Genomic DNA, 11,555 nt, shown 5'->3' on the forward strand with positions numbered 1-11,555 from the left:
TTAGGAAATATGAGATATTAACTAATATGGATGAAGATAAAAGTAAGTAAATTCCAGTTATATTAAGATTAGGATTGATATTGATAAAAATATGGGTAACTTAGGAAAGAAAATAAAAAAATAAAATCGAATATACGATTTAATATCTCTCCTAAATATCCGGGATCAATATCCAGTACATGTTTACCTGGAAAACAATCTAACGGCTGATTTTCCACGAATCCTATCTTAAGAAAATGTTAACCGTCGATTATGATCCTACGCTGATTCTGCTGGATTTTTCCTTATAATGACTTGGGTAAAAACTTCCAAATAAAACAAGATAATTAAGGAAACGCTTTATCTCTTAAGGAAAATAAAAAAATGTAAAAACACCAAGGACATTCACAAATAACAGCTCACGCATATCCGCATATATATATATATATATATATATATATATATCATTACACAAGAGAGTTTAAGGTATAAATACAATTAGCGAGATCTTGTGATTCTAATTCTTGTGATACCGAAAACATTGGTGGCGAGAGAGAGATGGTGAAGGAGACGGTGACGGTGGCGAAAACGTGCTCACACTGTGGCCATAATGGCCATAACGCACGGACTTGTCTCAACGGCGTTAATAAGGCAAGTGTTAAACTGTTCGGCGTTAATATATCGTCTGATCCGATTAGGCCGCCTGAGGTAACGGCGTTAAGGAAGAGTCTTAGTTTGGGAAACCTTGATGCTCTTCTCGCTAACGATGAAAGTAACGGTAGCGGTGATCCTATCGCCGCCGTTGATGATACCGGTTATCATTCCGATGGTCAGATTCATTCCAAGAAGGGTAAAACTGCTCATGAGAAGAAAAAGGGTACGTAATCTTCTAATCTCATCAATTTGATAATCTAAATTCAATGAAATTAATAAGAATAAATCAAATTCAGGGAAGCCATGGACGGAAGAAGAACATCGTAATTTCTTAATCGGTTTAAACAAACTCGGAAAAGGAGATTGGAGAGGCATTGCAAAGAGTTTCGTGTCGACAAGAACACCAACACAAGTCGCAAGTCATGCTCAGAAATATTTTATTAGGTTAAACGTTAACGACAAGAGAAAAAGACGTGCTAGTCTCTTTGACATCTCTCTCGAAGATCAGGTACTTATTTACCTTGTTTCTCAAGTAATCCATTGAGTCAATTGATTTGTCTAGGGCTATTTTTTAATTTAGGGTTTAATTGTTTTTTCATTAAACAGAAGGAGAAAGAGAGGAACTCTCAAGATGCTTCAACAAAGACTCCACCTAAACAACCAATAACCGGAATTCAACAACCGGTAGTACAAGGTCATACTCAAACCGAGATTTCGAACAGGTTTCAGAATTTATCAATGGAGTATATGCCAATCTACCAACCCATACCACCTTACTACAACTTTCCACCTATTATGTACCATCCAAATTATCCAATGTACTATGCCAACCCTCAAGTACCGGTTAGGTTTGTTCATCCTTCTGGTATACCTGTTCCAAGACATATACCGATTGGTTTGCCTCTGTCTCAACCGAGTGAAGCTTCTAATATGACAAATAAAGACGGTTTGGATCTTCATATCGGTTTGCCTCCACAAGCTACTGGAGCTTCTGACTTGACTGGTCATGGCGTTATTCATGTGAAATGAAATCTCATTTTTTGTGTGTTTATTTAAGCATGATATAGGTATATTGCTTCTTTTTTTTGGTGTTGAGTTTTATTTGAATATATAGCTCCATATTCAAAAGTTTTGCCAATCGGATTATGTATCATTTTTATTTCTTCCCAGATTAGATTAAATAAGAATATAGATATATTTGGATTTATATTTAGCTGCTTCTTTATCAACCAAAAACAAAACAAAAAAAATCTTAGTTTTGGTGAAGTTTATTGAGTAAAATCAACATTCATTGGGAGAAAATTAAAAAAATGGTGTTGATTAACTAGTAAAATCCTTTGATCAATTTCCTAGAAGCTCGTCTGGTTCTATCAGTGAGGTTTGGTTTGTCAGGATCTCCGAGTTCTAAGGTGGCACCCAAGAAACCGGTCTGAGTTCCATCGCTATCATTGTCGATGTCTCCTTCGATCGTCAATCCTTCAATCTTAGCCGCAATAGATTCTTCTCTCATCCCAACATCCACATCTTCAAAATTTGGATCGATGTTATAAGTGCCACAAAGAATAAAGTATCAACATGTAACAGTTACATAAAATATTTCCCAACTTCACAACCGCCAAATGCAGACATGATCTCTCTACCATTTGCAATCCAATTTGATCATGTTGGATTATTGCGGATGAGTTCGTGGTTAACAACATGCATGTTTTTTCTTTCACTTTAAAACCGGGCATGGTTTGATCAAACACAAGCATGTTTTTGGCTCACTAATTGTATATACCTGGATTTGAGAAGAGCCAAAGTACGAGAGCGCATGCAAGGAGAACAAATGGTATGATGTGAATGGCGTTTTCTGCGAATTTGGCACGTGACTTCTCCTTCTTAACCATCTCCTCTGGTGGATTATTGTAGGAAGGTAGTTCGTTCTCGTCGAGGGGACCGATCACCGAGCCCATCCACAATCCCTTAGGCGGTGCGGATGAGTAGTCTTCTGGCACTCGGTTCCAGCTCGCGGATCTATACATTTTGATAAGTATTTTTGGTTTTGATAGGTGTGTTCCAAAAACTCTATAGAAATTACGTTTTTAGGATGTTGATGGTTTTTGAGCTTAATCAGTTTCTTTGTTACATTTTAGTCACAGTTTTTTATTTCTTAGAAGAAAAAAGAATCCGGATTGAATTGCGAATTTAGAGCCTATGGTTTTGGTACATTTGGATCGAAATAAGGACTTTGTCAAATCGTTCAATCTAATCACTCATTTTTCCATTTGAGAGTGACAAAAACAACCATTTCTTTAGATTCTTTGTTTTCTTCTTCTATTTCTGTGACATTTTATAAACATATGATTTGATCATGCTTGAAACTAACTAATCTTAGTTTTAAGATTTTAAAGATTAAAAAAAAAAAAAAAAAAAAGATTTTAAAGATTGTCAATTTGAACTGCTTGAATGAAATGTCAACCAAAACTGGTTTCTAAAATTATTTTTATCGTTATTCAAAACGTAAACGCAAACGCGAATTTTATACCTGTCAGAATTTGGTACAAAATGTTCCGCAGAATCAGCCGACGTTTCCTCTTCACCACTTTCCTCTGTTTCTCTGTTTCGCTCTCTCTACAAAATTTCTCCATGAACATACTTAACAAGCTAGGTATAGGATCAAGTAGACAAACCAACATGGATCCTTCTCCAATCGCACAAGTAATCGACGACGAAGCTCCGGCGCCGGGAAACCAGTTTACTCAATTCGGCGCCGGTTGTTTCTGGAGCGTGGAATTAGCGTACCAGAGAGTTCCAGGAGTGACTCAAACAGAGGTTGGTTATTCTCAAGGGATCACTCACGATCCTTCTTACAAAGATGTTTGTTCAGGTACCACGAATCATGCCGAGATTGTTCGTGTTCAATATGATCCAAAAGAGTGTAGTTACCAGTCGCTGCTTGATTTGTTCTGGTCTAAGCATGATCCCACCACTTTGAATCGGCAGGTAACGAAAGTTTTGCTCTTTAGAATGTCTGATTTTGTGAGTTTTAAGTTTTGATTTTGGTGATTGAGGAAGATTTCTAGGGTTTCTAGGGCTTGCTTGAAATATTGAGCTCTAAATAGATTGAAATCTAGGGTTTGGATGATGTAATACTTTGGATTCATTTCATGTTCTGTTGGTACAAAATTTAGGTTTTATGTTTGAAACTGAACAGAGAGACTCATACATCTTCTCTTTGATAAGGATGTGAATTTGGCTATCGTTCTTGTCATCTTTGGTCACTGAACCATCCTTATGTGTATTTTGGTAGTTTCTTAGAGAGCACTTAACCAGCTCTTATGCAGAATCACTATTTATTTGGTAGTTTATCTGCTTGTCGTGCATTATGTTCGAATTTGTTTCTCTGTTTTAATGAGTACATCCTTATCTGATCAGGGAAATGATGTGGGAACCCAATACCGTTCAGGGATATATTTCTACAACCCGGAGCAAGAGAAACTAGCACGCGAGTCACTGGAGCGGCACCAGCAACAAGTTGACAGGAAGGTTGTGACAGAGATCTTACCGGCTAAGAAATTTTATAGAGCTGAGGAACATCACCAGCAATACTTGTCTAAAGGAGGGAGGTTTGGTCTTAAGCAATCAACGGAAAAAGGCTGCAACGACCCAATCCGCTGCTACGGGTAAAAGCCTTGCTTCTAACCGAAAGCAGAGGATGCTTCCACTTATCTATGATAGATTATAGCAATTATCGTTGAAAAATAAAGAAGCCGAGGCTACTTATGTAACTTGTTCTTGTTCATAAAACTTTTTAAGTGTTCAATCCTTTAGGTATATAGTATTGTTTGGATGTTCTCGATTGAATTTGTTCTTGTAAGATTCATCAAAACTAGTTTGAGTAAAACGTAAAATGATTTTTTAGTGTCTTTTACTCAGCATCAGTTTTAGTTAGTGTACTAGGCTCTAACTTAAAGGGTTAAATTGATCCAAACCAAAGTGAACTCTAATTTGGAAAATCAAATTAAAAATGATAGAAAACATTCTTCATCCAAACAAATCAAAACGGAAATAGGCAAAATTTTGAACATTGCGTTAGGGTGGATAACCTTTTAAGCTATCAGCCAACTATTGGACGAGGAGATTATACTCCAAATTTTGGAATTGTATGTTTTTCTTTTTGGGTTTTAAATTAATGTGGTCTCAACTAATATGAATAAGGTAAGTAAAATAAGCACCGTTCATACAAAGTACAGAAGAAAAGATAATGGAAGGGGAAGTCAAGCAAGTGAAAAAGACAGAAGCGAGAGAGATCTTGTGATAACAAAAATCTGCTTAAATAGAATGTTGACAACGTGTTGTTCATTATCTCTCTAACGTGAATAGCACGAATTTTAAGTTCAGCCTCGCAACTCTCTTACGTGGCTTTCTCTCAGTCGCATTTTCGTTAATTAAATGCTAACTTATGATTGAGAGTTCATCGGTTTCGTCCCATTCGTCGAACATAAAGTTAATTAAATGCTAACTATGGACAATTCTATTAATATACGATAAAGTTTTATAATGGTAGGTGTTTTTTGGCGAATTTAATAAACTGCATGTTAAGACTTCAAGCAAAAAATACTATTATCTTGTTCCAAATAAAGTGATGATTCACGAACGTCAACTAAAAGAAATTTCGTGGAAAAAGAAAAAATATGTTTCATGAAACATCTAAAATAAAACAATTACTAATTGCAATAATTTAAAGTAATTTTTGCTAGCTAGTTTCTAACTCAATTGTATGATTTCACTTCAATTATTATACTATATATTTTCTTCAGTACTTTGTTAAGATATCTTTTTTTTTGGTGCGAAATGTTAAGATATCCTGACATCTATATTTATATTCAGACTAATAGAAATTCTTGTAAAGCTTAAGAGAAATACGAATGTGATGAAAACTTAAGGGCTAGTTTGGCAGGTAAACCAACTTAACCCCAAGGAAAAACCAAATCTTAAGTTACTATTATTGTATATTCTTTCTCAAACACAACAAATTAATCATATCCTCCCAATGTTTAAAACTCAAGCTTAAGAGTTTTTTTTCTCCTGCAAGCTACAATCATTTTTGATAGAAAATTTATACCTTTTGATGGATTCAGAAATCAGAAGTCTCCTTAGTCCTTAAAAAAAGAAAGTTTAGTACGCTAAAACAAATTCACCCTAAAACTCTATAAATTGCCTATATTTCCATTGGGTTTTCCCGCTTTTTTCTTCTCTTGTAAATTTCTATAATTTTCCATGTTTTAGAAGCTAAGTTAGTTAATATCACCAGAAGTCGGTTTAATTAATAATAAATTCTCAGGCCAATGGCTTAACCATGCGATGATCATAATCACTAGATTGTTAATTCAAAACTAATCTTGAGTATTCAAATGAAACTACAAAATCAAACATAAAATGCGTGATTTGTGAACTACCACATGATAATAATTTTAGTTGAAGAGTTTTAACGTTTACTAGGGAATATATTTCCATCCAACTATATTTTTTCAAGGATATACATAAAATAAGACTTTTATTGTTTCGTAAAAAATGCATTTAGTTTTAAACAAAAATCTAAAATGATACTTGTAATGAATGGAGTAGTAGAAAATAAAAATTCAATGCATATAGTAATAGAATATTCACAATCTTATTTAAAATTCCTTCTATATAACACCAAAATGACAGGCAAAAGACAGGTACAAAAAGCAAACCAAAACATGTAATGTAATAAACTCATCAAAAACAGAGCTCTGTTTATCTTTTCTTCCGTCATTCGAATGGCTGATCAGATTGAGATCCAGAGAATGAACCAAGATCTTCAAGAACCATTGGCTGAGATCATGCCAAGTGTTTTAACGGCAATGTCGTATCTCTTGCAAAGAGTATCGGAGACCAACGACAACCTGAGCCAGAAACAGAAGCCCTCAAGCTTCACTGGAGTAACCAAACCTTCCATTTCCATCAGAAGCTATCTCGAACGGATCTTTGAATACGCGAATTGTAGCTACTCGTGTTACATCGTCGCATATATATATTTGGATCGGTTCGTGAAGAAGCAGCCATTTTTGCCTATCAATTCTTTTAATGTCCATAGGCTTATAATCACAAGTGTCTTGGTCTCTGCTAAATTCATGGATGACTTGTAAGTAAATAATTCTGAGGCTAATTAACTTTTTGAAATTTACTAATGAGTTAACATTTTGTTTAATTGTTAATATCTTTGTGTAACAATTTTAGGAGTTACAACAATGAATATTATGCAAAAGTTGGAGGAATAAGCAGAGAAGAAATGAACATGCTTGAGCTTGACTTCTTGTTCGGAATTGGGTTTGAGTTAAACGTCACCGTTTCTACTTTCAATAACTATTGTTGTTTTCTACAAAGAGAGATGGCGATGTTGATGAAGATGAAGTCTCTGTTTCTTGAACCTTCTTCATTCAAAATCTCTTCTAAGACGAAACTTGTGATGTATCCACACGAGGAAGACTCTTTATCTACTCACCACAACAAGAAGCAACTCGCTGCTGCTTGATTATATTTATGCATTGGGTCGTTATCACGTTGTGTGATGTAAAACCTTTTTATATATCCGAGGGTTCTTGATTAGTGATGTTAGCTTGGAATTTGTTTTGTACATCTAGAGATTGGTTTCTTTACTCGATACAAGTTGAACTAAATGCAAATCTGATAATATTTGTTTTCATCAAATGATCAAACACATACCAAAAACACTAAATATACTTAATATTGATACCAAAAAAAAGAAAGAAAAGAGATCACACTTAAGAGACATGCAGACATTATAAGATACGTCGAGCGCATAATCTATATAAAAAGCATACAAGGCAAAGGAAGATAAGTTACATTTAACAGAGGACCAAAGTCCAAACCTAATAATCTTTTAATATTGCAAACGCTTATACTCCTCCCAAAATATTATAGTTGGGAGAAATTACCAAATCAAACGTCCTTACGGATGAATCTTACTACCATGGCTCAAAGCGGCAACTTCACCGTTGAAACCACCACCACCACCACCGCCACCAGACCGACCATTTCCGCTTCCGTAACCATATCCACCACCACGTGCTCCACCACCTCCAGAACCATATCCATACCCGGTACCTGATCCCGATCCAGATCCATAACCGTATCCGGATCCTCTTCCCCATCCTGTTGGTGATCTACCTGAGCCTGCCCCGTAACCCCATCCAGATCCTGGAGCAGAGCCCCAACCCCAATTGTACTCCCAATTCGGCCCACGGCCCGACCCACTTTCGCCTGGCATGTTACCTCTCGACCATGCAAACGGACGTGAAACAGAAGTCTTTGCAGTGATTAAAAAGAAAAAAACCAACAAGAGCCCTTTGATCATTTTCGATATATTCTTAGGGTTTATTTTCTTTTATGTTTTACTTCAAAATCTTGTTTTGTTATGAAGTTATTGTAAGAAAGCTTCTGCCACCATTTATAGGCAACAACGGTCCGTAACAAGTTGGTTTGATAGTGTGAGATGGGCCAGACACACCCTTTTGTTAAGTCGTATCTCGAAACTAAAGAAATTTTGTTAGGAAAAAAGATTAAACACCATTTTTTTATAATTGTTTACTTAGACATAATTATCAACTGAAAATAAGCACCTAACACCTAACAATATAATTACAAGTTCAATCATGAAGTCACTAGCTACGAACCCTTTTATCATATAGATACTAATTACCATGACTTAGTGCCCAAATTTTTTTTACTATGATTATAAGATTATTGTTAATTATAACGATATTGCCAAAAACGAAATGAAATGTAGCCTCTATTATAGTTGGTATTAATGTATTATACAAAAAGTCAAATGAAATGATGACTATTTGATATTATTACTGATCTACTTGAGTTTTTTTGAAGTAGAAAACATTATCCTTCAAGAACCAATTTAAGATGCATCTCAACGTCAATCCCACTCACAAATTTTCTAGTTACGGGCCTGTGATCTGCAAATGATGGTGATAATCATCATCATTGCAAGGTAAAATACATCTAGAAAACACACGCATATAAACATCAACACCATTGACAGTTGTAGATTTCTTTTCCACTAATTCGTCTTTAAGATTGGCTACGCAGCCGCAAATTCTAAATATTAATCGGAAATGATGAGCAAATCAGGTATATCGTGATTATTAAAAACTATAGAACACAAAGAATTAGCAAGCATCTTATCGTCTAACAGTTGACAAATCTAACTCCCTCGCAAACCAATCAAGCTAACATTTGCTATATCAAATTTAAATGGTTTAACTTTTTGAATCAAATTGTTAAAGAAATTTGATTCAAATTAAACAATGAAATCCAAAACCTAGTCAGCTTGATCATATATGATTTTATTAGAAACTTTTATTTAAAATTATGATTTATTACATATGTACGAGGTCATCATATATATGGCCCTACATCGTATAGGTTTATTTTTAGAAAATTTAACGTATATATGAATGATTACAACATTGAATATACATAGGTTTTGAGGTCGGTCGGTGTTTTGTGATGGTCTTTTGATATGATGATATTATTTCGCATGTATAATATAAAACGTGTGTGCATAGAAAACTAGATAGTTTTTGATCAATTATAATCGTATATGCAGAGGCCAAAATTAACAAATGTATATCAAAATTTGAACAGCAAATCGGAAAATGCTAATTTTTAATACATTAATATATGATTGATTTAAAAAATTTGTATGAGCTTAGACTCAAAATTTCTTACTTTTTTTTTTTTGAATAAAAAATTGTAAGAGGATTCATAAAATGGACGTACCAAAATATACTAATAATTTTATCCAGTTAGTAGAACACATATAGTTTACAATATTAGTTTAACAATAACCGACAAAAAAAAAAATAGTTTAACAATAATCGATGCACGTTAAGTGACATGATAGATTTGTAATTTGTTTTTGACAAATAGATTTATAAATTTAGAAGAGCAATTCCACCTTAATTGATTTGTTCTAGTAGTTTATTTTTTTACGGATTGTGATGTTTATGTTTGTTTGCAATAAATGAATCGATTATATTGATTCCACAAGATTTACACTGTTTTCTTTGTGTGTTCCTGTAACGATTGAGATCTATAGTGCATACACGAATGTATGTTTTTGGCTCTAGGAAATATCTAAAGGATTTGTTTTTGGAATGATGGAAACTTTTCATATATTTTCAACGGTGAAGCGGTCCACACGCACAACTGCCTACGGTGGAGCAACTACCATATGTTATGTCTAATGTCTCTTTTACGATATGATCGAATATCCATATTACATAACCTATATTCGTTTATTACATACATCTAAAAGACTACCCCCAAAATTTTATCTGAAAGCTCCCAATCCACTATCGTCGAAGTTTTTTTTTAATTTTTTCTTCAAATTACAATTATTATTATTATTATTTTTTAAAGTACAATTATTAGTGTCCCTATTTGTTAGTATTCGTGTTTCTTAGACAACATTCCTCTGTTTAGTTTCAAAAATATCTAGATAATGGATTTACGTATATATGGATCAATTGTGATAGTGGACTTAAACAGGTAGGCACATTCCTCTTCATATCGGAGTATAATTTAAAATTTCGATTTGGTCGAGAGCCCAAGGGTTCTACTAGTAACAACATTCTGTGACGCTTAAGTAGTGCCACGTGCTGGACCCTCACTAGTGACTACTATTTCCACCCACTTCCTCTATTATTACACACTTAGCACAAAAATGCATCATTTGATTTTTATATAAAAGCATCATCACATGCATATGTGCTTTGACTATGTATCTCTACGCGTTTCTAACATTATATTGGTAACAAACTACAGATACGTCATATAATTATATCTCTTATGACTATTGTATTCTTAGGAATTAATGCGTGACAGAGATATTTAACAAAATTTGTTCAAGAACACGCTCCATCAAAAAAAAAAAACGCTCCATCGGCTAGATCCTAATTTGGAATGGAGGGAACAGATACTTTGTTCAAACAAAAGGTTTCTTTGTTTGGTAACAGGAAGAGATCACTCAAGCCAATTAACGTCAAATCAAAGATCGGAAGAGGGAGTTGCGGATCCTCCTCATTGTAATCTCCAAATTTTAGAATCCAAAAGATTATGAGAAGAAAATCGGAAAAAAATATTCGAAAATATTTGAAGTTTGGAAGAGGAGAAATCGCTCAGTTCAGCGGGATTATCGACACACGCAAGACTTTCCACTAGGAAAAATCCTACATTACGGTCTGTTGAGCTTGAATATTTCCAAGTCATCACCACGATTTCTCTTTCCGAATTAACAAAAAATCATAATAGAAGAAGAAGAACTAGGAAAAGGCGATTGCTAATTAACCCAGGAATTGGATTGATGATGAAGATTAATTGAAATTAATATTTATAGGTTAATTGCCTAGGGTTTCTCCATAACCCTTGTTTGATTAGGGCTTAATTGGGCCGAAATATTTAAGTAGGCCTTACTAGTTAGAAAAATGTTTATAAAACCCACCAAACATTTAGTTTAATTTGATTCGGCCCATTTGTATTTCAAAACTCATGGCCTATGTATTCGTTTTTTAGACGTAAAAAATTCATCAAAACTGTCACATTTTTAAGGCTAATTTGGTAATAGGATCCAGAATTGGATTATTAATCTTAATTGGGAGATTAGTAGGTCGTATTATCCCCTAAACTAAACTCAAAGCCTTGCTAAGTTTGACTATTGTATATAACACACAAATATGAATGTTACAATTTTATTTTCAAAGAACACATAATTTTAAATTAGTGGAAAGTATATCTTATTAGCACTCACAACAACAACAACAACAACAAAAAAATCAATTATTCATCAATTATCCATTTAAAAAAATTCCAAGTCAGCA

The 11,555-nt window shown here is 34.1% G+C and overlaps 5 protein-coding genes and 1 non-coding gene across 7 annotated transcripts; 3 read left to right on the top strand and 3 right to left on the bottom strand.

Moving 5' to 3' along the window:
• Positions 1 to 480: 480 nt before the first annotated feature.
• On the top strand, positions 481 to 1,662 carry AT5G61620 (myb-like transcription factor family protein; the record flags this gene model as incomplete). Its single annotated transcript, NM_125556.2, has 3 exons — positions 481 to 856; positions 930 to 1,141; positions 1,240 to 1,662. The coding sequence occupies exons 1-3, from the start codon at positions 538 to 540 to the stop codon at positions 1,660 to 1,662; spliced, it is 954 nt and encodes a 317-aa protein (NP_200970.1). The 5' UTR covers positions 481 to 537.
• Positions 1,384 to 2,733, bottom strand: AT5G61630 (uncharacterized protein). The gene is made up of 2 exons (NM_125557.3): positions 2,414 to 2,733; positions 1,384 to 2,157 (listed from the first exon to the last, which is right to left on the bottom strand). The coding sequence occupies exons 1-2, from the start codon at positions 2,655 to 2,657 to the stop codon at positions 1,958 to 1,960; spliced, it is 444 nt and encodes a 147-aa protein (NP_200971.1). The 5' UTR covers positions 2,658 to 2,733; the 3' UTR covers positions 1,384 to 1,957.
• A 401-nt stretch (positions 2,734 to 3,134) lies between these two features.
• PMSR1 (peptidemethionine sulfoxide reductase 1) lies at positions 3,135 to 4,553 on the top strand. 2 transcript variants are annotated; one of them, NM_001345485.1, is made up of 2 exons: positions 3,135 to 3,618; positions 4,051 to 4,545. In NM_001345485.1, the coding sequence occupies exons 1-2, from the start codon at positions 3,181 to 3,183 to the stop codon at positions 4,300 to 4,302; spliced, it is 690 nt and encodes a 229-aa protein (NP_001331838.1). In that variant the 5' UTR covers positions 3,135 to 3,180; the 3' UTR covers positions 4,303 to 4,545. The 2 variants fall into 2 exon arrangements, with proteins under 2 accessions (NP_001331838.1, NP_568937.1); NM_125558.3 differs by having other exon boundaries at positions 3,183 to 3,618; positions 4,051 to 4,553.
• Positions 4,554 to 6,345: 1,792 nt separating this feature from the next.
• CYCP4;2 (CYCLIN P4;2) lies at positions 6,346 to 8,144 on the top strand. The gene is made up of 2 exons (NM_125559.3): positions 6,346 to 6,784; positions 6,880 to 8,144. The coding sequence occupies exons 1-2, from the start codon at positions 6,420 to 6,422 to the stop codon at positions 7,172 to 7,174; spliced, it is 660 nt and encodes a 219-aa protein (NP_200973.1). The 5' UTR covers positions 6,346 to 6,419; the 3' UTR covers positions 7,175 to 8,144.
• AT5G61660 (glycine-rich protein) lies at positions 6,808 to 8,100 on the bottom strand. The gene has a single exon (NM_125560.3). The coding sequence runs from the start codon at positions 8,015 to 8,017 to the stop codon at positions 7,613 to 7,615; it is 405 nt and encodes a 134-aa protein (NP_568938.1). The 5' UTR covers positions 8,018 to 8,100; the 3' UTR covers positions 6,808 to 7,612.
• A 2,710-nt stretch (positions 8,145 to 10,854) lies between the features above and the next one.
• On the bottom strand, positions 10,855 to 10,954 carry AT5G09020. The gene has a single exon (NR_143153.1). It is a non-coding gene; the product is annotated as an other RNA (small nucleolar RNA).
• Positions 10,955 to 11,555: the final 601 nt, after the last annotated feature.

This window comes from Arabidopsis thaliana, chromosome 5 (genome assembly GCF_000001735.4).
Source record: "Arabidopsis thaliana chromosome 5, partial sequence".
NCBI classification, from domain to species: domain Eukaryota; kingdom Viridiplantae; phylum Streptophyta; class Magnoliopsida; order Brassicales; family Brassicaceae; genus Arabidopsis; species Arabidopsis thaliana.